The sequence below is a fragment of the Camellia sinensis genome, chromosome 12 (assembly GCF_055761805.1).
Source record: "Camellia sinensis isolate YWXY chromosome 12, ASM5576180v1, whole genome shotgun sequence".
NCBI classification, from domain to species: Eukaryota; Viridiplantae; Streptophyta; class Magnoliopsida; order Ericales; family Theaceae; genus Camellia; species Camellia sinensis.
This window is the reverse complement of record NC_138972.1, coordinates 73,690,490-73,718,373: the sequence shown is the minus strand read 5'-3', so window position 1 is coordinate 73,718,373 and position 27,884 is coordinate 73,690,490. Positions and strand designations below refer to the sequence as shown.

General features: G+C 35.1%; 1 protein-coding gene and 1 long non-coding RNA gene across 2 annotated transcripts; both read right to left on the bottom strand.

Annotated features, from left to right (window-relative positions):
* Positions 1 to 726: 726 nt before the first annotated feature.
* LOC114267922 (ubiquitin-conjugating enzyme E2 2) lies at positions 727 to 22,831 on the bottom strand. The gene is made up of 5 exons (XM_028209014.2): positions 22,498 to 22,831; positions 22,368 to 22,393; positions 3,645 to 3,734; positions 3,420 to 3,508; positions 727 to 1,241 (listed from the first exon to the last, which is right to left on the bottom strand). Exons 1-5 carry the CDS (start codon positions 22,620 to 22,622, stop codon positions 1,113 to 1,115), a joined length of 459 nt encoding a protein of 152 aa, XP_028064815.1. The 5' UTR covers positions 22,623 to 22,831; the 3' UTR covers positions 727 to 1,112.
* Positions 16,084 to 17,708, bottom strand: LOC145804571 (uncharacterized). The gene is made up of 2 exons (XR_014346563.1): positions 16,725 to 17,708; positions 16,084 to 16,401 (listed from the first exon to the last, which is right to left on the bottom strand). It is a non-coding gene; the product is annotated as an uncharacterized LOC145804571 (long non-coding RNA).
* Positions 22,832 to 27,884: the final 5,053 nt, after the last annotated feature.

Genomic DNA, 27,884 nt, shown 5'->3' with positions numbered 1-27,884 from the left:
ATGATTAGTCTATCATCTAAATAATTTTTTTTTTTTAAAAGAAAAAAAAGAAAAAAGAGGAAATTGATAGGAAGAGAAAGAAAATAATAGTTTCTCACTATTATGTTTGAATGAGTAATGAAGTAAAGTGTGTGATATAAAAATATAGATGGGCTTTATTTTTTTCTTGTGTTTTAATAGATAATCTCGGTATTATGAAAATTATACAATCAATTAGGTTGTTTGTCACTATTTTTAGTCAAAGTTAAAATAAGAAACTTGCATTTCTCATCATTTCATGTTATTTTGCACTTTACTTATAAATCAAACATCAAAAAAATACTTTTTTCTTCATTTCCCACCAAATTAATTAATCCAAATGGAATGAAAAACATAGTCACAGAGATGAGATTCTGTGAATATTACCATTGAAAGACTCGTGTATAAAAATAAAGTGAAAATATCTTCTAAGAAGAATCAAATCTGGGCCAAAGCATCCGCACACCTGGGAATCAATTGTTGCTCCTCCTTTCTTCACTTGTGTTCTATGTTTATGAACTAACGGAAACAAGTATTTTGAGTTTACAGTTTTTAGGCCAATTTAAAAATTGAAACCGTCAATTTATAAACACAAATTTATCAAACAAGTTTATAGGGTATGTTTTTAAATTTTTGTAAATATAAACAAAACATTGTAAACGAAATGGTTACCAAACGGACCCTAAACAAACAAGCAAATCTACGTTATAAGAAGCAAATAAAGAGAGTTCCTAAGCATCAATTCATAATGATCAAATACAATTGTTGAAATCATTACACTAAAAAGCTCTTCCTCAATCCACCCTAAGCAAAGTACCACTGCCAATGGTCCAACACATCACAACAACACTTTCTATACACATGCTACAAAGACACTTAAATTGGATACATAAAACTTGATAAAAGATGAATCAACAGTTCGAGCAGGGCTGTCTAACAGCCGACATCAAATCTGAAAGCAATTCACTAAAAGCAATTCACACAAAGCATATTATAGCAGTACACAGATCTGCAAAAGAGGCCACCACACCAACACTACTTCAGGACTTATTCTATTCTGGCACAATATAATTGGGTGGTGCTCTTTTTGGGTTTTAGTCAGCTGTCCAGCTCTGCTCCACAATTTCACGCACTCTTCTATTGTACTCTCGCTTGTTTTCGCTGAACATACGAGCTGCTTCAGAATTCGCAGGGGAATTTGGGTTTGGATCACAAAGCAGTGACTGGAGAAAATACGTAAACCGGAATTAGCCAATATAATGAAAACAAGAAAGTGTTAAAAGAAAGAGTGGTAGAAAATCATCATCAATTTGGCAGATCTAATAGATGAACAAATTTGTAGAAGCTTCCAAAGTCCATAGAAGTTTACAACAATGGGTAGAAGACTGCAGAAATTAAACACTGCAATGAATCAAACATTGAAAACTAAGCCATCTAGACCAACTACAGTGGCCATCCTGTACACTTATGTAGGAGGTCAGGGGGTCAATTATTATTAAATGCACGGATTGACAATTTCTTCCCCATTGTGAGGCTCTTTGTTGTATTGTTAATTTCTCCCCATTATAGGGCTCTTTCTTAGATTGGTTGGTTGTTTCTTCCCCATTATGTATTGTGCTTCTATAATTTGTTAATGGCTGAATAATCAATCCTGAAACTACAATACAAAAATCCAAATGTTACTTGACTAGTGTTTCATCTACACCCTAACAGAAAGAAGATTAGCTAGCTACTCACGGAGAGTTGTGATTGGCAAAGGTGCCAACCTTTTCTGTACTTCTCCCCTCTTTTATTGATGTATCCCTTCATGTATCTCTTTTGTACTTGATATTAGCATCAATAATTTCTTTCTTTTGCCAATCAAAAAAAAAGAGACACCAAGGAGATAAAGAGATCAAACTGAGTTCAAAATTCTTTTTAACCTACATGCTAGAAATTAATGGGTTTGCCATTCTATGAAAACAAAAACAGATTCAAATTTTTATAATCAACTGAAAAGTTGGTAAACACAGTACAAGATAACATGTTGATCGATGGACAACTGAAAAGTTTGCCAATCAGCTGAAGAATCTTGACAGAGAGGTTCTACATTTCAGTTTTAATTTCAGAAGGTTGTTGCAAGGATCTGAGGACTTATCTCTTGTTGAGTGTTTCCACAGACAATTTGACAACTCCAGTGCCAAATTCAACCAAACAAAGTCTCAATACAAAAAGAAATGAACCAAAATAGCTTTGTAAAGCAGAGAATGGAAACAGAGCATTGAAAGTAATGAAAAAAATATCTCTACTTTCCTTATTGCATCACTTTAATTGTTGTGAGATTGATAAACTGTTCATCCTCAACAGTGAGGCAAACATGCATAGAGCCATGCACAAAAATTAGAAGACAGAAACGAAGTTCAGAACAGGCAAGCATATGACGACTTTACTCTTGAAGCTTATAAAATCATATTTTTACACACAACATTTGTAGATGGCACAGTAGCAGAAAACATCTACATAATACAGCTTGGATTTTACAGAAAATAGTAATAGTACATTCTACAAGTCACACTAATAGGTGCAAAAGAAATTTTTTACAGGTTTACCATGTCCAGATAAATATGGTTCTCATATAGAAAATGCAGTTCTGACATCGTTCTCACACATTATTGAGAATGGATTGCAGATGATATGTAATTTAGTTACATTGTAATTTCATTAGGGTAAAACAATGACAGATGCTCTTCTCCTAATTATGGATCCAATGTGATGGCCAGACTGAACCACAAACAAGGTACGGCACTGAAACAAGTTAAATTTATCAAAAAACTTGTCAAAAGCTTTGAAAATTGACCAAAGGGACACTACGAAAAATAACAAACAAAAAATTGTGTAACTGGAACAGTGTCTTCTCTGTTGATTCCATGAAATCAGGTTCAAGCAAACAAGACAAGTATTTAAAAACTTTGTGCTGCTCAAAATCAGTTGTAAGAAGAGTAATTTGAACAAATTTCCTACATGAAGGACCAAGTGACACACAAATATTGATAATGGGCAGTATGGATGAAAATTAAAATGAACCCTTGATTAAAGCTACCTCCACATTTTCCTTTTCCTTTTCCTTTTTTTATTTTGAAATTTTGAACTTAGTACTCGATGGATACAAAATTAAGCAAAATCCATCATTCCTAGTTTGCTTGATCTTATTAGTTGAATAAAGATGTAAACTAAAAGTTCATAATTCTGTAAGGTAAACCAAAATGTGAAAGGAGGTTTCAAGGTAAGCAACAAATCACAAACACGAAGACGAGTTTTACGAAATTAACCATACTCCACATGCTTTTTTTTCCTCGAAAAAGAATGTAACGATTAAACAAAATTAAGAGAGAATTTCTTTCGTAAAAATCAGGAGGACACACCTGGATAGAAGTGAGTATAGCCGCAACATCATATATAGGGCTCCACTGATTCTGTAAGATATCCAAGCAAATACTCCCATCCGCATAGACTGACAAGTCCAGAAACATGGTCAGATAAATGACATACCCACTTAAGTCCAGAAAGCACAGAACATGGATGATTGTAGATCAAGACAATGTTACTCAAGACAAGCAATAAGATCTATAAATAGGATCGTGACATACTGTTTGGATGGAACATCCGTGAGACAAACCGTACTGTTGGTGGTTTGTTTGGATAATCTTCTGTGAATTGCAGAGTAAGCTTAAAGGTACCTGCACTCACAAAAGTACTTGGATGCTCAAAGAGAAGGGAAGAACAAAAGATTCTGAGCAAAGATAATGCTAAAAGAATTTATAAACAAAACAATCAATAAATTTAAAAACAATATTACTTGTCCAACGTAGCAGGCTATAGCTAACCCAGGTATCTGTCTAGTGTGGGTCATCTCTTCAAGGAATTAAAAGTATTCAGCCTAGAGCATGGGAGCAGCATTAGGGCACAGAACAAAACAAACCGAGCTGAGCCAATTATCAGGTTATTCAAGCGCTTTTTTTTTTTTTTTGATAAATTGGTCATTCAAGCTTTTTTAGGTGAGGAAAGAGAGTTCATGACCTCAACTCAAGCACAAATGTTTCTATTTGACCTAGACTCAAATCAAATCACGAGCAGGCTTGGCTTGAAAACGTGTCACAATTCAATCAAAGGACTAAGTTAAATCTAGCTGTTAAGCAATCATTTATATGGTGTTTGAAATTTGAAATTTTGAAAAACAATAACGTTCTCATAAGGTGGGAAGCAAAGTCATGTGAAAAAATAAGTGAACTTTATTATTTACTATTTCCTACAGTTCTATTAATATTTATTCTCATAGAATACACGCATAAGTCAATGAAGGGAGTTTACTGTTGACGGACAGGTAGACAATTCAATAGAATACATAAATACCTTTCAAATTCAATCAATGTTAACAATTCAATAGAATACATAAATACCTTTCAAATTCAATCAATGTTAACAAGCTTATCTAGATGAGCTTATGCTCAGGCTTGGTGTGTTTTGTAAACAAGCTTAATTTTTTAGCTGAAAGCAAATTTATTGTCAAAAGATCTAGTTGCTTAAATGGCTCATTTTGTTTGCAGTTTGCAGCCCTGCAGATCATTTAACAATGTACATTATTCAATCTTACGCTTGTGTTTCTTAATAGATCATGCAAGCTACAACTCACTACTTATAAAGTAAAGGCTGGCCCATCTTTGGCAATGCTGAACAGTAATTAACTTGCATTTAGAACACATCCTCTAGAAAAGTAAAAGTAAAAATTCCGGTCTGTTTGGTTCCATTCTAGAATCATGGTTCCACCCTCATATTTCAACCCTCAGTTTGATTATAGTTTTCAAAATATGATTCCAAATCACATTTCAAAACATGTTTGGTAACTAGAGAGTTTTTGAATTTTTGGGTCTATTCGGTCGTTTACCTAGACATCCTTCTGAATAGTTTTTGAATTTTTAGATCTACCTGGTCATCCGCCAGAACGTCCGGCCGGTTGACCGAAACAGTAATTTTTTTTTTTGTGCAATTGCCACCTGTTTTTTGAAAAAAAAAATTATATTTGTTTTTGATATTTTTAAATATAAAAATTATTTTTTTTAGACTAAAATGACAAATTATTAGGCTATTTATTTAAAATTAACAAATAAAAACTTAAATAAAAATTAATTTGTCACAGTAATTTTTAAAAAATTAAAAAAAAAAAACATTTTTGAACAAAATAATTAAAAAAAATTTCCAATTAAATATACAATCAAAAGTAATTTTAAAGAACTAGCTAAATATTTTTTTTAACAAAAAATAATATATATTTTTTAATAGGGGTTTTTATTGATAAGTCCAATTTAGAAGTGTTTTAACCCAAGAAGTCCATAAAGGAATTTTTTAACCCATTTAGTCCCATGTATATATAGTTTTATTCCATAAAGTCCATTTTCTTGATTTACACTATTTTCTTGGACACTTATGCCCTTATATTTAATTTTGATACTCTTATAAATATTTTTTTAACGATTAGCAATTTAATGATGTGAACATTTATATTTTAAAATTCACATTTATAGGAATGTAAATTGGCCCGTAGACGGCTCGAAACCCGCCCCGCGAACCAGGGCGGGCCCGGGCCGTTGACAATGTGAATATTCACATTGACATGTTAAAATTCACATCAATAGGAGTGTAAAATTGGCCCCCGTCCCGTGGCGATGCGAAACCCGCCCGCGGCCCATGGGTGGGCCCGATTCGGCCCGTTGACAATGTGAATATTCACATTGACATGTTAACATTCAAATTGATAAGAGTATAAAATTGAGCCGCGGCCCATGGGCGACCAAAAGCTCGCCCGCAGCCTAGGGCGGGCCCGGCCCGGCCCATTGACAATGTGAATATTCACATTGACATGTTAACATTCACATTGATAGGAGTATAAAATTAGCTCGCGCCTCGTAACTGCCCGAAACCCGCCCACGGCCCGTGGGCGGGCCTGGCCCGGCTTGTTGACAATGTGAATGTTCACATCGACATGTTAACATTCACATTGATAAGAGTATAAAACTAGACAGCAGCTCAGGGCGGGCCCGACTCGGCCCGGCCCGGCCCGTTGACAATGTGAATATTCACATTGACATATTAACATTCACATTAATACGAGTGTAAAATTGGCCCCCATCCCGTGGCGGCGCGAAACTCGCCCGCCGCCCATGGGCGGCCCGGGGCGGGTCCGGTCCGGCCCGTTGACAATGTGAATATTCACATTGACATGTTAACATTCACATTGATAAGAGTATAAAATTGGCCCGCGGACCATATACGACCAAAAGACCGCCCGTTGCCCGGGGCGGGCCCGGCCCGTTGACAATGTGAATATTCACATTGACATGTTAACATTCACATTGATAAGAGTGTAAAATTGGCCCGCAGCCCATGGGCTGCCCGAAACCCGACCGCAGCCCGAGGCGAGCTTGGCCCGACCCGTGACAATGTGAATATTCACATTGACATGTTAACATGCACATTGATAGGAGTGTAAAATTACCCCGTGCCCCGTGGCTGCCCGAAACCCGTCCACGGCCCGTGGGCGGCCCGGGACTTGCCCGGCCCGGCCATTTGACAATGTGAATATTCACATTAACATGTTAACATTCACATTGATAAAAGTGTACAATTGGCCCGTGACACGTGGGCAGGCCGTAGCCCGACCTCGGGCCAGGGGGGGCCCGGCCCGTTGGTAATGTGAATATTCACATTGACATGTTAACATTCACATTGATAGGAGTGTAAAATTGACTCGCAGCCCGTGGGCGGCCCGAAGCCCGATCGCAGCCCGAGGCGGGCTTGGCCCGACCCGTGACAATGTGAATATTCACATTGACATGTTAACATTAACATTGATAGGAGTGTAAAACTTGTCCGCTGCCCGAAACTCGCCCGCGGCCCGGGGTAGGCCCGGACCCAAACCCGGGCCACCCCGGGCCGCCCACGGGCTTCGGGCCGCCCATGGGACGCAAGTCAATTTTACACTCTTATCAATATGAATGTTAACATGTCAATGTGAATATTCACATTGTCAACAGGTCGGGCCGGGCCCGCCTCGGGTTGCCCATGGGCCGTGGGCGTGTTTCGGGCAGCCACGGAGCACGGGCTAATGTTACACTCTTATCAATGTGAATGTTAACATGTCAATGTGAATATTCACGTTGTCAACGAGCCGGGCCCGCGTCGGCCCGGGGCCGGGCTTTGAGCTGCCCACGGGTCACGGGCTAATTTTACACTCTTATCAATGTTAATGTTAATATGTCAATGTTAATGTTAATATGTCAATGTGAATATTCACATTGTCAACGAGCCGGGCCGGTCTCGGCTCGCCCTGGTCAACGGGCGGGCTTCGGGCCGCCCACGGGCCAATTTTATACTCCTATCAATGTGAATGTTAATATGTCAATGCGAATATTCACATTGTCAACGGGCCGGACCGGGCTTGCCCCAGGCCGCCCATGGGACGCGAGTCAATTTTACACTCTTATCAATGTGAATGTTAATATGCCAATGTGAATATTCACATTGTCAACAGGCCAAATCGGGCTCGCCGCGGGCCGCCCACAGGCCGTGGGCTAGTTTCGGGCAGCCACGGGGCGCAGGCTAATTTTATACTCTTATCAATGTGAATATTAACATGTCAATGTGAATATTTACATTATCAAAGGGTCGGGCTGGGCCCGCCCAGGGCAGCCCAAGAGTCGCAGGTGGGTTTCGGGCCGGCCACAGGCTGCGGGCTAATTTTACACTCCTATCAATGTGAATGTTAACATGTCAATGTAAATATTCACATTGTCAACGGGCCGGGCCGGGCCCACCCTGAACCGGGCCCGGGCCCGGGCCTAGGCTTCGGGTTGCCCACGGGTCATGGGCCAATTTTACACTCTTGTCAATGTTAATGTTAATGTTAATGTTAATGTTAATATGTTAATGTGAATATTCATATTGTGAACGGGCCGGCCCGGGCCCGCCCCGGGAAACGAGCTGGTTTCGGGCCGCCCACGGGCCGCAAGCCAATTTTACACTCCTATCAATGTAAATGTTAACTTGTCAATGTAAATATTCGTATTATCAACGGGCTGGGTCGGGCCTATTTTTTTGGCTTGTGGGCCGGCCCGGCCCGACTCGAATTTTTTCGGGCACCCACGAGGATCGACATGAGCCGGGCCCCTACACATTGACGATATAAACATTTATATTGACGGTGTGAACATTCACATTAAGGGTATTTTGGTAATTATGTTACCCATAGGACTTATTGAAACATAAGAAAATAATGTGAACTAAATGGAACATAAGTAGATGAAAAGGGTATTTTGGTCTTCTTATCTCAAATTGGACCTAATGGAATAGTCAAAAAGAATATGGGTTGGATGGAATAAAGCTCTTAGAAAATGGATTTATCAAAAAAGCTCCCTTTTTAATATTTTAAATAAAAAAAAATTTTCGGATTTTTTTGAATTTTTTAAATAAAAAATTTATTTTTTTCAATAATTATTTTTTTGAATTGAATTTTTAAAAGAGTTTAGTTATGAGCTTCGAATAGAATTTTTAATGGAGTTTTGAGTTGTGCGTTTGTTTATGAGTTATAAGTTTTTGAATTAAGTTTTGAAAACTTTTTTCAAAGTTTTCAAAACTCATAACCAAACTTTTCTTATTTCAAAACTCATTTCAAAAATTCAAAACTCTTTCAAAACTCATAACCAAACAAATTTTCTCTTTTCAAATCATGATTCAACAACTCACAACCCCAAAATATAACTCCATTCTCAAATCATGATTCTAAAATTAAACCAAACGCTACCTCCATGTTTGGCTGTTACATATAAATCAAATAGCTATAAAATTAAAGATTGCTTATACAAAAACAAACAAAACATTCCAGAACATTAAGGAACAAATGGAAACAGTATGCACAAGTATGTAGTGGTAAAGAGTCAATAGGCAAATCCCTGATTACCAATAAGATAAGATTATGCAGAATTGGCACAAAATAAAAACAGAAACCTTGGGGTCTACTCATTATTATTTCACTACAGCAACTCTACTAATAATATAGTTTCAAAATCAGGTAGATTCAAGTTAAAAATGTTATTATTATTCTTTAGTGGGGCATAGAGGCATTTTTTTTTCCTTTTCTGTAGAGGGGTATTTGGGTGTCCAAGTTTGCCCAGCAGCTCACATAAGATTCTAACCATTGACAATCTCATTAGGAGACTACCGATTAACGTGAATTGGCATTATATATGTAAGCAAGATGGAAAAACATCAATCACATTCTTATTCATTGTGCGGTGGCTAGAAATCTATGGCCTTTGATTCTAGGGATGTTTGATATCCCATGGATATTCCATGGGAATGTGCTGGAGATGTTGCATGCTTAAAGGGGAGCTAGTGTGGGAAGAGAGAAAAAGGCTGTCTTTGCTGTCGTTAGCTATGATGTGGATCATTGGCATGAGTGTAACCAAAGGAATTTTGATGGCCAGGAAGATCCCATATTTAGACTGAAAGCATAGGTAATTGTGTCCTGCGTGACATGCCACATCATAATCCACGGGGGTCAGACTCCACATTACAAGGCATGGACCTTCCTCCAAGCCTCGCCTCACTGTCACTCAACTAAAAAATGGCACCCAGAGCTACATATTTGTATAATAATTGGTTCTTGAGCGGTGTTGACCCATCTCAAAATCAATTTTCAGATTCTATCGAATTTGTTGAGAAGATCTCGTTATACTGTGTATAGGTTCCCCTTTGATGACTTCTCTAATATAAATTTACTTTTTTTTGGGGGGGGTTAAATTTAAATTTACTTCTACTTGTAAAAAAATGTAACATTCCTAGGTCCTCTAATATAATTGTATTTTTACTTGTCAAAAATGAAGGTTCCTTTCAAATAGTGTGTATATACCAAGTCTTTTCTAACAGGGCATGCAAAGAGGATCAAGAATAGGCAGGCACTAGGTTTGTAATTTGCACATAGTCAGCAAAAGGGTGGCTACAGAAGCCTAAGAAGGATGGATATGAACACAAAAAAAGAATACGATAAACGACTCAATAAATACATGCCAACATAGCAATTTTCAAAAATTAAGAACACACCGTAGCAGGGAAACAACTACAAATAAATATATACTTTTATATATATACTGAAATAAATAATAATTTCTTCATTTTTTGCGTTATAAATCATTTAAATTTTATTATATCAATATAGTAAGAAGTTATTTTACAAATTCTATATATTAGAAAAGAAGTGTGATCGAAGTCATAATATCGATTTTAAAAACTTTTATTTATAAACAAATTGATAGTTTTAGGTTTTACAGTTCCTGAAATTTAAAAACCTAAAAGATTAGGAATATAAACAAGTACAAATTCATGTTGTTTTGATTTTATTTTTATTTTTTTTGATAAACAAGTACAAATTCACGTTGCTTTAATTTTAATAATTGGCTCCTAGTGTATTTTCTTCAAATTTGTGATATGTTTCATATATGTCTAAGCAATGGAACCATATGTCCCCCAAGTGCCCAAAGCATGTTCAGTTTTTGTCGGAGAGTGGCAATACTTTTGACTTTTAAATTGTCCATCAAAAGCATAGTAGAGCTTCTTCTACAAGAGCCAAATCTCATGCATAATTTGCTCTATGGGAGAATATTGATAATGACACGAAATCTATACTAGGCATCTTATTATCTTGTTTTTTAAAAAAAATTGGTAGTAATGGAGTACACTATTTTATTATTGAAATTCTTGTTCATTTAATGCCCTTTACCTGAACCTTCTACCAAAAGAAATTTCATTTGGATAAATACTCGAACCTCCCCTTAGGTTTTTGAAAATTACAAAGGCATTCCCTATGGTTTATGAAATTACAGTAACCTTCACTGTCAGAGTTAGTCTGTTAACCAACATTGACAAAAATTATACTTATACTATTTTATCCTTCCACAAAATTGTATCTTCAAAATATTAAGTTGTACTTTTTTCCTCGTTCATGTAACAAAACACAACAAAAACTTAGTTAACATAACTTAAATGAAGTTAACCCACTTGAATCCACAAGTTATCAACATCCAATTCCCCAAGCGCCCTCCCATCACATACCAACTAAGAAGCACAGACAAGGACACGGAGACAATGGCCTTGTTTGGTTTAACTCTCAAAACACAATTTTTGAAAAAAAATTCCAAAATTTTGTTTGGTTAGAAATTTTTTGAAATTTTTTTCCAAAATCACTTTCTTTCTCTAACGCATCAATCAATCACTTTTTCTCTCTCCTCTCTCGTTCTCAATCACTTTTTCTCTCACACACATCTACTCAACTACAATAAACTATCAAATCATCTCAAACTCTCATACTCCAAAACTATTTCCAAAATATACAACCAAACAAACCAAAAAAATTTCTAAACTCTTTCCCCAAGATTTTTTTTGAAAATTTATCTCCCAAAATCAATGGTTAAGACTTGGCCTAATAACCTTGAGGTTATGGGTTCAAGTCTTGGGACCACCACTTTGTGTATTATGCCAAAGGTTAGGTGTGGACTCAATCTTTACCCTCCCAAACACACATTAATGTGTACTAAGTGGGCGTTGTTTTTTTTTTTTTTATCTCCCAAAATCAAACCAAACACACCCAATGATTCTCAAAAAATTACAACATTGACACAATAAAGACATGGTAAAAAACTATAATGTTGATGTATTGTATTTACTATGTATATGAATATAATTTACAAAACATAAATACATGTGAGACATCGACACGTGGATGTATTTTATTTTATTCCCATATATTTTACTTGACTCCAACCAAGCTTTCCAATATTATTATTTTTATGAATAAAATAAAATAACTACAAAGGTGTCCTGAGGCATTCCCAAACACTAAGGCCACGTTTGTTTGGCAGATTAAGTTGGATGAGGTTGTTAATGTGGAGATTGTTAGTGAGAGGATTAAGTAAAAATATGTTTGTTTTGATGATAGTGAGAGAGATGGTTAGTGATGGGATTGTTAAATTATTTTTATATAAAATAAAAAATATATATTTCTATATTAAAAAAAATTCTAAAACAAATATAATTTTTTTTTTTTAACAAATAATAGGCTGGACTTGGGATTACCAATCCCATACCCTCCCCAGCATTGTTAATCCGGCTGTGCAATGGGATTGCCAATTCGGCTGGACAAATAATCCACTCACAAATTTCCTCAACCAAACATGCTTTCCAAGTTCCAACCTCACTATCAGTCCAATCCCACCACTGATGCGGGATAACAAACTTGGCCAAAGACATGAGTGTCCATTAAGTGTCCCCAACATGTCCTACAAAATAATAATAATAATAATAACTTTAAAAATTAGCATGCCATATGGCGTAGAACATGGCACCAGTGTTGGCTTCTAGCATACCAGTTTAAATCCACAACTCTATAAAAAGATCTCTCTCAAAATCTCTTTCTGTGAACAACTCACTCATCCATTTCTTTGATTACTTCATTCAATAACTTACCACTTTCTAATTTTCAAAATCTTATCAATTAATAATATTCCTTAGCCTAGTCATCAAAGGAAATGAACCATTAATACTTGTTGTAATTGACAAATTAAAATTAATTAGAGAGGAATGGCTTATGGTGGAGGTCACGGGTTCGAGTTGCAGAAACAACCTCTTCGCTTGCGGGGAGAAGACTGCGTACATCAACCCTTCCCCAGACCCCACATATGCAGGAGTTTCGTGTATTAGATACGCCCTTTAATAAATTTTACAAACACCTAATTATTCTTTAATGATGAAAATTTTCAAAGATTTAGTCCCTTTTTTTAGAAAAATAGAGAGGGAGTTGCCCATGACCATGGTCCGAGGTGTGTTAAAACTTGGTATGATGTTATTGATTAACAAATTACGGTATTAAAATCTATTAGTTATGCGTGGTAACTTGGGGGTCCTCTATAGTTCCTCTATTTTTCTTTGTATGTGTTATATATATATATATATATAGAGAGAGAGAGAGAGAGAGAGAGTATGTGTGAAATGGGAACTCTTTGCTATGAGCTTGTGGTTCATTCAATATATTCTAAAATAAAAGTTGTCATCAATCTTGCACACAAAGACCCAAATTTTCTTTCTTGGTCGTTTGTTCTTTTTCCTCACAAGTATGCCCAACATTATTTTGTGGAATCAAAAGGTGGAGTGTGATAATTAGATAAATCCATAGGTATAGATACATATATTTATAACCAGAAACAACACCAAATGAAATGAATGGCTATGTTTCACATGATAATTTTAGAGAATTCAAGATTAGGGAATGATTAGGATAACATCCCCTATTTATATTAATGAAGATTAATAATTATAAGGGAACCCTAAGGCATAAAATAATTACAAAATAATAACCAAATAATAATATATTATGCTAACACTCCCCCTCAAGCTGGTGCGAGAATATCTCTCGTGCCCAACTTGCCTAAGATGTCATGAAATGACTTACTCCTAACTCCCTTGGTGAGAACGTCAGCAAGTTGTTCACTAGACTGTACAAAAGGAGCACATATGGTGCCACTAGTGAGTTTCTCCTTAATGAAGTGGCAATCAATCTCAACATGCTTTGTCCTATCATGTTGAACCGGATAGTGAGCGATGTTGATAACGGCCTTATTATCACAGTATAACCGTATAGAGTCCGTCTGATCAATACCTAAATCACTCAACAATAACTTGATCCATAAGAGCTCACACACTCCTCGTGTCATAACTCTAAACTCAGCTTTTGCACTTGACCTGGCAATCATATTCTGTTTCTTACTCCTCTAAGTAACTAGGTTGCCTCCAACAAAGGTGCAATACCCTGAAGTCGATCTTCTATCAGTTACTGATCCAGCCCAATCAGCATCTGTATAGGCTTCCATATGAAGATGATCATACTTTGAAAAATAAAGACCCTTAGGAGCAGATTTCAAGTACTTAAAAATTCTCATGATAGCTTCGAAGTAAATCTAATGAGGAGCATGCATAAACTGGCTAACCACACTGACAACAACAGCAATATCAAGACAAGAGTGAGATAGGTAAATGAACTTACCCACTAATCGTTAATAGCTCCCCTTATCAACAGCTTTTCCTCCTTCATCATCCCCCAATTTCTAATTGGGTTCCAGTGGAGTGTCACAGACCTTGCAGCCAAGCATCCCAGTTTCCTTCAACAGATCAAGCACAAACTTTCTTTGTGAGATAAATATCCCATCCTTGGAGCGAGCAACTTCAATTCCCAAAAAATACTTCAAGCTTCCCAAGTCTTTGATTTCAAACTCATAGGCTAAATATTTCTTCAACAAAGGTATTTCCTCATTATCATCGCTCGTAAGAACTATGTCATCTACGTAGACAATAAGTGTTGTAGTCTTATCACGTGAGGAATGTTTCACAAATAGGGTGTGCTCTGCTTGACTCTGTTTGAAGCCATATTTAAGCATAACCTGAGTGAATCTCTCAAACCAAGCCCTTGAAAACTGTTTGAGACCATATAATGACTTTCGAAGCCTACATACTTTGCTCCCTGTCTGATGATTCTCAAAACCAGAAGGAATGTCCATATATACCTCTTCGTTGAGGTCACCATAGAGAAAGGCATTCTTTACATCAAACTAATGAAGTGGCCAATCTAGATTAACTGCTAGAGAGAGAAGTACTCTGACTAAATTCATCTTAGCCACTGGTGCAAACGTCTCCTGATAGTTGACGACGCCATATGTCTGAGTGAACCCTTTTGCCACATGTCTAACCTTATAACGAGCAATAGAACCATCTACTTTGTGTCTCATAGTATACATCCATTTGCATCCCACAAGTCGTTTGACCGTGGGTAACTCAGTCAATTCCCAAGTGCAATTCTTCCTAAGTGCTTTTATTTCCTCAATAATGGCAAGTTTCTACTCAGAGGTAGCAAGAACATCCTGAAAATTGTTAGGAATGCTAACAGAGGAAACATTTGACACAAACGCTCTATATGAGGATGACAAATGAGAGTAAGACACAAAATTTGAGATAGGATATTGAACACAAGATCTTACACCCTTTCTCTTGGCAATAGGAACATCAAGATCAATGGACTCAAGAGATTCAAAGTTACCTAGACTCTCATCAAAAATAAGAGATGGCAGTGGAGGAGCAAAAGTGGTCTCTTGTATCCAGTTAATTTTCTGTTTGTCTTTGTCCCTGACATACACTTGCCCTTCCCTATCCTTGGTGACATTGGGTTTTGTTGTCCCATTAGGAGATGGTGGTGCAAGAACAACTAGTTCCGAAATAGGAATCACTTCACAGCAAGGCTCCCCCTGAAGGGAGGACTGCGACACTGGAGAGGACAAGAAATAGAACTAGAATTCAAAGAAAGTGACATACATGGACACAAACCACTTACGAGAAGGAGGGTGGTAACACATCCTTTTTGAGTAGGAGAGTAACCAAGGAAAACACATTTGAGGAAGCGAGGGTCCAACTTACCACGAGTAGGAGAGTGATAATGGACAAAACAGACAGCCAAATATTTTGAGAGGAATAGAAAACAAGAACTGGGAACCTATGAGGACTTGAAGAGGAGCTTGTTTTTGCAAAACCTGGGTAGGAAGATGATTAATAAGATAAGCAGCGGTGAGAACAACGTCGCCCCAATAGGACTGAGACATACTCATAGAAAAACACATGCACCGAGCCATGTCAAGAAGATGGCGATTCTTACGTTCTACCACCTCATTTTGTTGAGGGTTATTGGTGCAAGAGGTTTGATGGATAATGCCATGAGTAGAAAAATATTGCCCTAACCCAGAATCTATGTATTCACCCCCATTATCAGAACGGAATATATTGACAGTGACCCCAAACTGAGTACAAATCATCTTATGAAAATTGCGGAACATAGAAAAAACCCCACTTTTGTCTTTTATGAGATACATCCAAGTAGTACGAGAAAAACCATCAATAAATGTAACAAACCATCGATACCTTTCACAGACATAACACGAGAGGGACCCCAAACATTAGAATGTATTAATGAAAAAAGAATTAAACTTTCATTAAACTGGGAACAAAAGAAGCTCTGCGTTGTTTGCCAAGTTCACAAGACTCACAAAGAAACTCAGACACATTATTTTTGGCGAAACCAGATGAAAATAAATGTTTAAGCAAATAAAAAAAAGAATGCCCAAGACGCCGATGTCATAGCCATAAATCATCTTAGGTAGTAGCACTCGTGGTGGAGAAATGAACAAGCTCGTCCGGTTGATCCAGGAAGTAAAGACCATATGTTGCACTACCACTGTCAATCGTCCTCCTCGTGACAAGATCCTAAAAAAGACAATGATCAGGAAAAAACGTCACACTATAATTCAAATCTTGAGTAATACGACTCAAGGATAATAGGTTAACAAAAAAATTGGGAACACGAAAAACAGAAGATAGAGGTATGGTAGGAGTGGCATGGACTAAACCTTTCCTAGAAATGGAAGAAACAGTACCACCTGCAATCCTAACTTTGTCCTGACCTGAAGAGGGCTTATAGGCAAAGAAAAGGTCAGAGGATCCAGACAAATGATCCGAGGCACCAGAATCAATAATCCAGGACAAAGACTTGTGAGACAGGAAGACACGAGAAGAAGAGGCTTAGTTACCTGAACGGGTAACCGTCGAGGAAGATGTACTGAGAGTAGTAAAAGACCGACGGTCCAGCAAATGACGTAGAATATCCTCAAGCTCAGGAGTAGTCATGCTACAGAGACCATCAGAAGCCTAGCCAATGGAAGCAGAAGTAGCATCAAGTGTATCAACGACACTAGACTGATGAGCCCGTGGATGAGAGCCACGTCCTTGAGGCTGGCTTGACTGATCTCCTCTAGAACCAGACCGATCATCTCGACCCCCGGATGGAGGCCTATGAAGCTTCCAACACGTCTCACGAGTATGCTACGGCTTTTTACAATAATCACAGAATACAGACTCCTTGGCGGCAGACAGAGGAATGTGAGTTAGGCTAAGGCTATCTCAAGGGGTAGATAGTACTGCTGAGCGGTCAGTAGAGACAGGGGACACATAGCAGACCAGCGACTCTTCTCATTCTGTACATAGGCAAATGTCTCCTGAAGTGAAAGAAGAGTGTCCGTACCCAGAACTCGACTCCTAACCAGATCATACTCCATATTGAGGCCCGTCAGAAACTTCAAGACCCATTCCTGTGCGATGAACTGCCTATACCCGACTGAATCAACAATGCAAATAGGCTTATAATCCTGCAGGTGATCAAGGCATCTCCAGCCGTTGGTGAGGAAGGTGAAGTACCGAAGAATAGTCTGCTCCCTCTGAACAGAGCTCTCAATAGAGCGACGCAACTCAAATGCCTGGAAGAAATTCCCTTTGCAGGAATAGGTGGCAGCTACAGCATCCCAAACATCCTGAACAGTCTCCATAGACAAGTGGTCCTCACCAATATCTGGAACCATCGAATGAATAAGTCAACTCATAATCAAAGAGTTAGTAATCTCCCCTTAGTCATACCCCATGTCAGTGGTGCTGGGTGTCAGTATCCTGCCATCTACATACCCCATCTTCCCTCTGCTTTTCAAAAGTATAGTCAAACTCTGCGACCATGCAAGATAGTTCTGACCATTAAATAGAGAGGTAGTGATTTTAAGACTAGGGTTGGGGTTATCAGTCATAGTAGTAGGTATAGGGAAACTCTCACTCCTAGGTGTCTGAGAAGTAGTGGACACACCGGTGAAATTTGCCATAGATACTGTACTACCAAACTCTCAACAAAACCAATGCCAATCACAAACCCGAAAGGTGGAGGAATAAAACCAAAATGACCACTAAGAAAATTAAAGACCTAAAAATTCATGAAATTTTTTTTTTTTTTTTGTTACTGCATTTTTTTGTTTTGTTTTGGTTTTTTTTTAAGAAAACAGAGACAGACTGATAATAAAAAGAGAAGAAGGGAATATAAAAAATGACAAAGCAAGAAAGAGGGAATCAAAAATGACTATGGCTGTCGAGGCTACCAGAGGAGGTGACGAGGTCTGTCGAAGCTATCAGAGGTCCCAACAAAGCTGGGACAGCCAGTAGGGAGGGGCAACGAGGCCAGGAGGCCTGGCAGAGAAGACCAGCAACGCTGGGTAGCCTACAATAGCGAATAACGAGGCTATGGCTGCCCCTAACAGGCTTCAACAGCAACTGACTGGGCCAACAAGCCCTTCGGCAGTAACCGACAGGGCTGGGGAAATGAGGTACACCTAGCGAAACTAAATGGGTGGCTATATGGTGGGGTTGGGGTGGCTGACGGGTGTGGTGGAGGAATTTAGGGTTGTGGCTCTAATACCATGATAATTTTAGAGAATCCAAGATTAGGGAAAAATTAGGATATCATCCCCTATTTATATTAATGAAGATTAATAATTACAAGGGAGCCCTAAGCCATAGAATAATTACAAAATAATAACCAAATAATAATATATTATGTTAACAACACAGACTCGAGTATGAGTATCAGGTGCGGTGCGTATCTAGGGGTCGAACATTTCAACATTAAAAATTAAGGATACGTGGATATGGATCCAAATTTGGATATGAGTACGGGGATACGTTAAATAGTTTTTTTTTTAAATATATTTATTATATGAAGATGAATTTAAAAAAAAAATTAAAAAAATAAAAAGAACTAAGGAATAACAGATTTTGTTAAAAAAAATAATAAATAAAATATAAATAATAAATATAAATTACATAAATTATTTTAGATATAAAATAAATTATATTATATATGATAAAATAAGTTATTTTTATTTTAGATATAAAAATCATATTATTTATGATATATTATATTATTCAATTTTTTATGACTGAATATATTATATAATATGAATAATATTATATATTATTATATTAATGTAATTCATATTATATAAGATAAATGTAATCAAAAGGATAAGAAAAGAGAACAGAAAGCTGACACAAAAAGAAGAAGAGAGAAGTCACAGATGAGAAGAGAACACAGAGAAGAAAAGCCACAAAAAAAAGAAGAGAGAGAGAGAGAGAGAGACAAAGACAGAGAGTAGAAGGAGATCGAGAGGAGAGGAAGAGGGAGATCGAGATTAAGAGACAAGAGGAGAGGGAGAGAGAGATCGTGAGACGGGAGAGAAGACAAAGAAGGAGATCGAGCATCGAGCGAAAGTCGAAGCCAGTAACCAGAGGGATCGAAGTCAGCAACCAATGTCTTCACCCTTTCGAACAGCGACCAGGTTCTTTCTTACTCTCTCCTTTTTCATTTCATTTTCCGTTGTTTGTAAAGAGCCATGTCTGAGAGAAAAGAGGAGAATTCAACACAAATCCTACACCCGCACCCATGTTGTGTCGTGTCGACACAGGTACTTCGTCCCAAAGTGCCGAGTTCGTGTAAAATAGATGAATGGTGCCAATACGGGGGTTCTATAGAGAGAAAGATCAATAAAGAGAGGTAGCAGTGAATATGAGGATGGTCTTGAGGAAGAAGAAAATGGTGTTTGTGTGCAGGTTAATGATGGGGTGAGGTGTTTGGTTACGGGGATTGGAAAGGCACTTGTTTCTTTTGCAATGGTGAAAAAGGGTAGTTTTGGCATTTAAAGGCTCAATATTGCTGATAGAACAAGATTCCGTTAGCACCCATAACGATTATTTAACTAAAGGGAGATCTATGTATATTGTCAAAAAAAAGTAAGGTGGTGCAGTATAATTTTTAGAAACCACAAAGAAGGTTCACGTAATCGTTAGACACCTCTAGAGAGGCCTATGTAATTATCCATTTTTAGTTTAATTTTGAATTTCCTGTACTCATGCAAATTTACATATAGGAATGAATAGAAGAAAAGTTTTTGGGATTAATAATATTGCTATACCATAACAAAAGGGTAATATATTTCACAACGTGCAGCATGTTTTAGTAACTCTAGTTTCTAGTCTGCATTTTACATTTTACCATAGAGGTAAAATGTAAAATATGGCTTTTGTCAATGTGGGGCTCAACATATTATCATGCCATACAAATTGATTTAGATTTGGGAATCATGTGATTTGTTTTATAATTGGATAGATTCATCAAGATCACTTGCAATATAAAACACAACCTAGTAATTCACATTGGCACGAGATCACATTAAACTAAATCATAAGATTCAAAATGTGAATCATAATGTATTAGTTACTATGCCCTCTTGCCCTAGTTTTGGAAGGCATGGAAGTCACTTTTGTGCTCCCTTTCATTGTTTCTCTTCTCTCTTTTCCTCCCCTTTCTCGCATGAATGAGAATTGCAGAAGATGAAATGCACCCTTTCTATTCATCAAGAGGTAAAATTTGATTAAAAACTATTAAGATATTGCCAATCTAGTAGAATTACAAAAGCTAAAGTTGAGTTTTTCCTAGCAAGAGGGAATTGATATATTTTAGTTGATATGGAATGTATAATAAGATGATTGTCAATCAATGTAGTCTAATAATTAATCATAATAGAAATTCCTTCTCTTTTTGAAAGATATTAATGTAATTCCATAAGTTTAGATATTCAAACAATTTTAAGAATGAGTCCGAAGTTTTATTCGTTACCACATAAGTTAAGAAGATTTTTTGCCAGTTTTAACTTTGTTTTTACAAATTGTGAGCCTATAAAAAAGGCTTTGCTAAATTACCCCAAGGCACATAAAAATGAACACACGGCACATGACGAGCTTTGTGTGTGCGCGTGTTGTGTGAAAGCTAAAACATATATGTGAGGCATAAAGTTGCTTTTGCTTCACCACTTCTCTCTCCTCCTCTCTTTGTTTCTCCCTCTTCGTCTCTTCTAAAGATGAGGCTTAAAAGATGCAGTCCACACTATCTCTCATACTCTCTCCATACTCCTTAATATATGTTGTTGAAAAAGTGGTCCAGCACATGTTTGAACAAATTCTCGTGAGATCCAAGTTACATGAAAATCTTAGATGAATAAGTCAAATAAAAATACATCACTATTCCGAGAGATTTAAATTCGCCAAGTCTGCAAGTAATGCAGGGCCTCTATTTTCTAATTCTACCAATCATGGCTGGTCATACTTTGGACTTGAATTTATGTAATTTTTGTCACTTATTATTTTTTACTTTTGCTTCACTTTTGCCCTAGCTCATACAATTCAAGGTTGTTTCCATAAAATCCTACACCATACTCCTGATGTTATGTTAGAATTCACCGGACCTCATCAGCCATCTTATCTTTTCAGCTAAATTACATGGACACCCCTTAAGGTTTGCACTTAATACAGATTCCCCCCCCCCAACCCTCATATTTTGAAAATTACAACTTCCTCCCTGAGGTTTAAAATCACATTACAAATCGCCCCCTCCATTAACAATTTTTATTGATGTCAACCGTTTATTTTATTTTATTTTTTTGGCAAATACCAATTTTGGTTGTTGATTTGGTGGTGATGGGTTCAATGCTTGTGGTACAAAGAGGCATGGTGGAGAGGGATAAGGGAAAGAGCCAGTGGTGGGAGTTGTGGTGTGGGAAGAAGAGTTTGTGTTAGGGTGGAGATACTGAGGATAATTAGGTAATTTTTATTTTAGAATGTAAGGTTAACAAAGTAATTTTACATTTTCTATTAACCCAAATAAAAGACAAACACTGACAGGGAACGAAGTGTAACTTTTGGAACATTGACGAGACATCCGTATTAAACACAAGCCTTAAGAGTGTCAGCATAATTTACCCAATATTTATGTTTTCTCTTCAATACCTCATCAACACCAGCAGTCAATTTATACAAAAACCAGATTTGGCTACGTATTCATTGAAACTGTAAACAAATGACTGTTGTACAATCTGAACAAACCCTAACAGAACCATCATCAACATACACAAAAACTAATGATGGAGAAATTCCATAAGAATATACTAGCTCACAAAATTATAAATAAACAAAAAACAACATGGTGAAAAGATGGATGAAAGGAGAAAAATTCCTAAAGCTCAAAATAAAAATTATTTCCCATAAGACTCAAAGATAAAATGATATTTGTACTGATGACAAAAGATACATAGAAATGCACAAAATAAGCATCATCAATAAAAACAATAACATGTAAAACCATTATTAGTCAAATTAAGAAAACAATCAACCACACAAACCCAGAAACAACCTGCAATCAATAGCTATGATCAATCCATAATTCAAAAAACCCAGAAAAATTGACAAGACCTAACCCATAAAATTGAATTAGAATTTCAAGAATTGGCGGAGGAACAAAAATCACTAACCTCCATCCCAAGGTGTATCATCAGGTCTACAAATCAAAAACAAAAACAAAAACAAAAACAAAAAACAAATCAAAATCGATAGATATAGACAGATAATCGACAGATACAAAAAAGGGTATTTGATATGTACCCAAAAATCACAGCGTTCCACAACATGATATTGTTGTCTTGAGGAGCACCACTGATTCCGGCGGGTGGATCTTGCTGCAACCTCTTGAAATCCCTCATCAGCCTCTTCCTCGCCGGTGTCGACATTTTTGCCTCTGGTTAATTCAACAATAAAAGTGCCCTATATATGTGTAGATATATATATATAGACAGAGAGAGAAGATCTGGCAGAATCTAAGAGAGAGTCATCACATGAGAGAGATAGAGAGGGGGTTTGGGCTCTGTCTGTCTGTTAACAGGTCAACCAGGTCCACCCCCCTTGTGTCATTGTTGATTAATTATGAATTAAACTATGGGAAACTACATCTACCCCCATACACTTTATAATTAAAAAAAATTGGCATAATTTTATATTTTTTGAATTATAATTAAAAAAAATATTACAACTAAAAATTTAATGAGTTATGATTAAATAATATTATAATTAAAGAAGAAAATTAATCATAATTATAAATAATAAAAAAAATAACTAAAAATGTATACGGTAAAGACACGCATATTAAAAAATCCATTAAAATATCACTTTATTTATTGAAAAATGATTTATACAGGATTGTTTAGAATGATTTAAATAAGCGCACTTTTTTACTTTTTATGAAATATGGATTGGGTTTAAAGTGATGTATTAGAGAGGTGATGTAACTCAAATAGAATGATATGACTTAAATAGGATAGTAACTTTTAACTTTTTAATTTTTTTTAAACATGTCAAATCAATCCTTAAACTCGCTCGAGTTGCTCAATTTATGTAAGTAAGACAATCAACTGAATGATCAATATCACCGTTATTAACCATAACTATCGCCTTTGTCAATTGCTATCGTCATTCTTGTCAATCGGCATCTATCAGATGACCAATATCCTCTTAAATAATCGATGTACATAAATTCAAACAATTCAAGTGAATGCAAATTCAATGATGTGACATTATTGTTATTTATTTAGAGACATTTATAAACAAACAAATATTAGTTCTTCAACTATAAGAATGGACACTCGGACAAAAAAAAAAAAAAGTAGAAAAACTATGACTTATTTTGGGAAGATGGTAAAAAGTGACTTTTTAGTTTTTAACAAAGTTTTTGACTTTTTTAGACAAATGATTTGGAAAGTTAGTAAAAAGGTGCTTTTGACTTTTTTTATTAATATTTGTTTATGATGTCAAATCACAATAAAATGACCAAATTACCCCTAATTATTTCAAATATTTATAATTTCATCCATGTAGCACATTTTGACCCATGAGGGGTAAAATTGTAATTTTGCCATCGGCTAAAAACTAACTTCTCAAATGAAAAAAAAAATAAAAAAATAAAAAAATCAACTTTTAACTTTTGCTACTAACCTAAAAAAGTGACTAAAAGTCATATTGCCAAAACACCCTTATAAAAATGGGCACAGGAAGAGTTGGCAGTCCTCGCCCGCCCCCGTCCTCGCTCTATAATCATATGGGGAGCAGATCAAATCAAATTGGCGCAGAGAGGAGGTGAGGCAATGCGAGGGCAAGTTAATTTTAGGGCAAATTACATATACCTCTCTCGAGGTTTAACAAAATTACATATATTTTTTGAGGTTTGAGAAATTACAGATACTCCCGAAGGCACTATTTGCATAGCAAATTAGGGGACAAATTGTTATGAAAATATAAATCTCAGTGGGCAATTTGTTATGAAAATATAAACTTAAAGGGGTATCTGTAATTTCTGAAATCTCAAGGGGATATCTGTAATTTAGTTAAATCTCGAGGGAGGTATATGTAATTTGCCCTTAATTTTATAAATTAAAAAATACAAGTATTAATAAAAAAATTATAAATAATATATTATATTATGAATAGTATTTTAATAATTGACGAGAGTTCGAAAAAATTAAGATGAGAAATAAATTAATGAAGAAGTCATATTTTATATTTTAATTTTATGATCCTAAAAACATTAAATGACATATATTATATACATATAAATATATTTAATAAATATAAATGGATTGGGGGTGAATTAGAACATAATGGGAGAAGCTAAGGTGGTGTTTGGTTTAATTTTCAAAACTTAATTCTATTTTCAAATCATGATTTGAATCAAAATTTAATCAATCACTTTTTAAAATATAATTCAAAATTACTTTTAAAACTCATTTCTTCTCTTATTATTATTATTATTATTATTATTATTAATCAATCACTTTTTTCTCTCTCTTCTCTCATTCTATACATTAGTCAATAATAATAATAAAAAGTACAAATCATCCCAAAACTATTTACAAAACTTATAATCAAACTAATTTTCTCTTTTCAAATTATAATTCAAAAACTCAAAACACAACTCTAAACTCAAATCATAATTCTAAATCTAAACCAAACAGACCTTAACTCATCCCTGCCTCACTTTCTTATTAAAGTAGGAAAAATCCATGCAAGACAAAGTGGGGTGGGGACAATGGGCACCCTACTCAACTATAAAAATTAGGATTTTATGCAAATTTTTTTTAAATTATTAAGAAATATTATTTTAACTTCCTAAACTATAAAAGCGTACAATTTCACTACTTAAACTATTGAGAAGTATCATTTTGTTTCTAAACTATAAAAGTGTACAAATTGATTCTTAACAAAAGGGGTTAAAATGAAAATAATTTGTATGTTTTTAATTTAATGACAAACTAATACTACTCAATAGTTTAGAAAATCCCTATATAAATAACCCTAACAAATGTTCTCTTTTGAAAAAAGGTCTAAAATAAGTGAAAATGTATGAGTTTAGTGATGAAAAAACAATGAAATAATATTAATTAATAATTAATATTCTAACAATTACTATCTAATATGTAGAACAGAGTGATTGTGAAGTGGGAAGATGTTAGAAGGGTTTTATAAATTTTGAAAAAAATTCATTTGAATATCGACTTCTGTATTTCAAAATTTAAATTCGATAGTATGTCTTTCTAATTTCAAGTAGACTGTGTATCTTTCTAATTTTATTGGTTATTTTGCCTCCGTTTGGGAAGTGGGTTGGCTTTTTGGCTTTTTGACTTTTTTGGCTATTTTAGTCTGGGCTTAAAAACTTGGTTTGGGAAGGGCTTTTTGGCTTTTTTGAATTTTTTTGTGAGAGAAGAATGTAATGATTATGGATTGGATGTGATGTTTTGTTTGTTATGGCTAAAATAGCCTATTTTGTCTTTTGTGGCTAAAATAGCCAAAAAAGCCCAAGAACCAACTTGCCAAACAGAGGCTTTATATAGTACACAAGAGAAAAAATAAAAAATATATAATCAATACAATTGTAAAAACATAGCAAATAAAATATGAGACAAACTTATATAGCCTCCGTTTGGGAAGTGGGTTGGCTTTTTGGTTTTTTTGGTTTTTTTGGCTATTTTAGCCTGGGCTTAAAAGCTTGGTTTGGGAAGGACTTTTTGGCTTTTTGACTTTTTTTGAGTTTTTTTGTGAGAGAAGAATGTAATGATTATGGGTTGGATGTGATGTTTTGTTTGTTATGGCTAAAATAGCCTATTTTATCTTTTGTGATTAAAATAACCAAAAAAACCCAAGAATCAACTTGCCAAACAGAGGCATAATAATTCGCGAATTGTCACGTGACGGCTGGCTGGTTGCTAGTAAATAACTTGTGAGAGATGATAAATATGTCACCATGTGTGAGTGTGCATGACAGAAAAGAATATCCTATTTTGAGAGAAGAAAAATGCTTGGAACTCATTTTTTAGAGACTCCGTAATTTTTTTTGGATCTTCATCTTTAATATATGTGTGAAACTCACTCATGTATATGTGGGATTCACACTATCAATAGTAGAGATCCAAAGGGATTGTGAGGGTCTCCAAAAAATAGGGATCTCAATCATTGTTGTTTGAGAGAATTTATTTTTTTGGCAGTTATATTAGGAACTTAAATATTTTTTAAATTTTTTCACTAAATTCTTATATAGATGTAGGACTTATGTACATATGAGTTTGTGTGGAACCTACACTTATACAAAAAGTTTAATAAAAAATTTAGTAAATTATTTAGAATTCATAACATTTTTTCTTTTTTTGCTCCTAAGGCAATAATTCATGTGATGCTCTAATTTAATATTGATTGATTAAAATAATAAAATTTAATAATTTTTGTTGAGTTTTTAAAAAATAAAATAATAAATATCAAATGATAAATGGTACAAAGAAATATTCTAAAATTACCAAATAATCACTCCTTTTTCCTCACTTTTTGCATCTTCTGTTAAATTGGCTATTCCATCCCATCGAAGGGTATTTTTGATAGGAATGAACATAAAAAAAAACAAAAAATAGTAATAATAATAAATTGGTCTAATTGAGTTTAAGTTATACGATTTAATGTGAGTTTCTATCACGATTGGTTTTAATTCTTAAAATAAATTAATCATAATTTGCGATTCGTTTTATAATTTTATAATTACCAATTCATTTTGAAGCTTATCTTAGATATATATATATATATATATATATATATGTGTGTGTAATTTGTTATTAAATTACAATAAGTGCTCAAATATCTTATTAATATAAAATATATAAAAATATTAACTCTTTCTGCATAATTGTAGAAGTAGTTCTAAATAATCTTCTGAATAATTCTTAAGTTATGATCATGTTATGATAAAAAAAATTTCGATGGTAGTTTTAAATCAAACAGAACCACGTTATATTAGTTTGATTTCATGATTTTTATAAGGAAAATGTTTGAGGGCCACAATTTTTGTGGTCACAATGGCTCAAAACTGCCAAAACGACGTCGTTTTGGCAGTTTTGAGCCATTGTGGCCACAAAAATTATGGCCCTCTAGCATTGTTGTTTTTATAATTTGGTTTAGTTCCAAATTGGGTAATTTTATTTTCACACTCAATTTCTTTCAGTTCACACACCTAATCAAATTTTTTCTTAATATAATTTTATTCTAAAATAAAAATATTATAATATCCTTATCTTCTTTCACTCAAACCTAATTCTTGTCGAACAATATTCACTGTATTTAAATAAATTTTGTTTGTGTACTAAACTACAAACAGAATACAAAAGAAAAATATGAAAGGAGAAAGATTATTTGATTACAAAAATCAAACCAATAAATAAAAATAAATAAATAAAAATAGATTTTTATTTTGTTACAAAAATAAAATTAAAATCTGATTTAAATAAATAATAATAAAACAGAAAATAAATTGAAAACTTACTTGATTAATTTCTTGAACAAATTTTGATCAAGTCCAGTGTTTAACACGGTGTCCTTAAGATAGATTCGTCCTCTCCACGGTGCTTTCAGATTTGTGGACGTTTATCTCCCAGGATAAAATGATCAACAACGAATAAATGCAG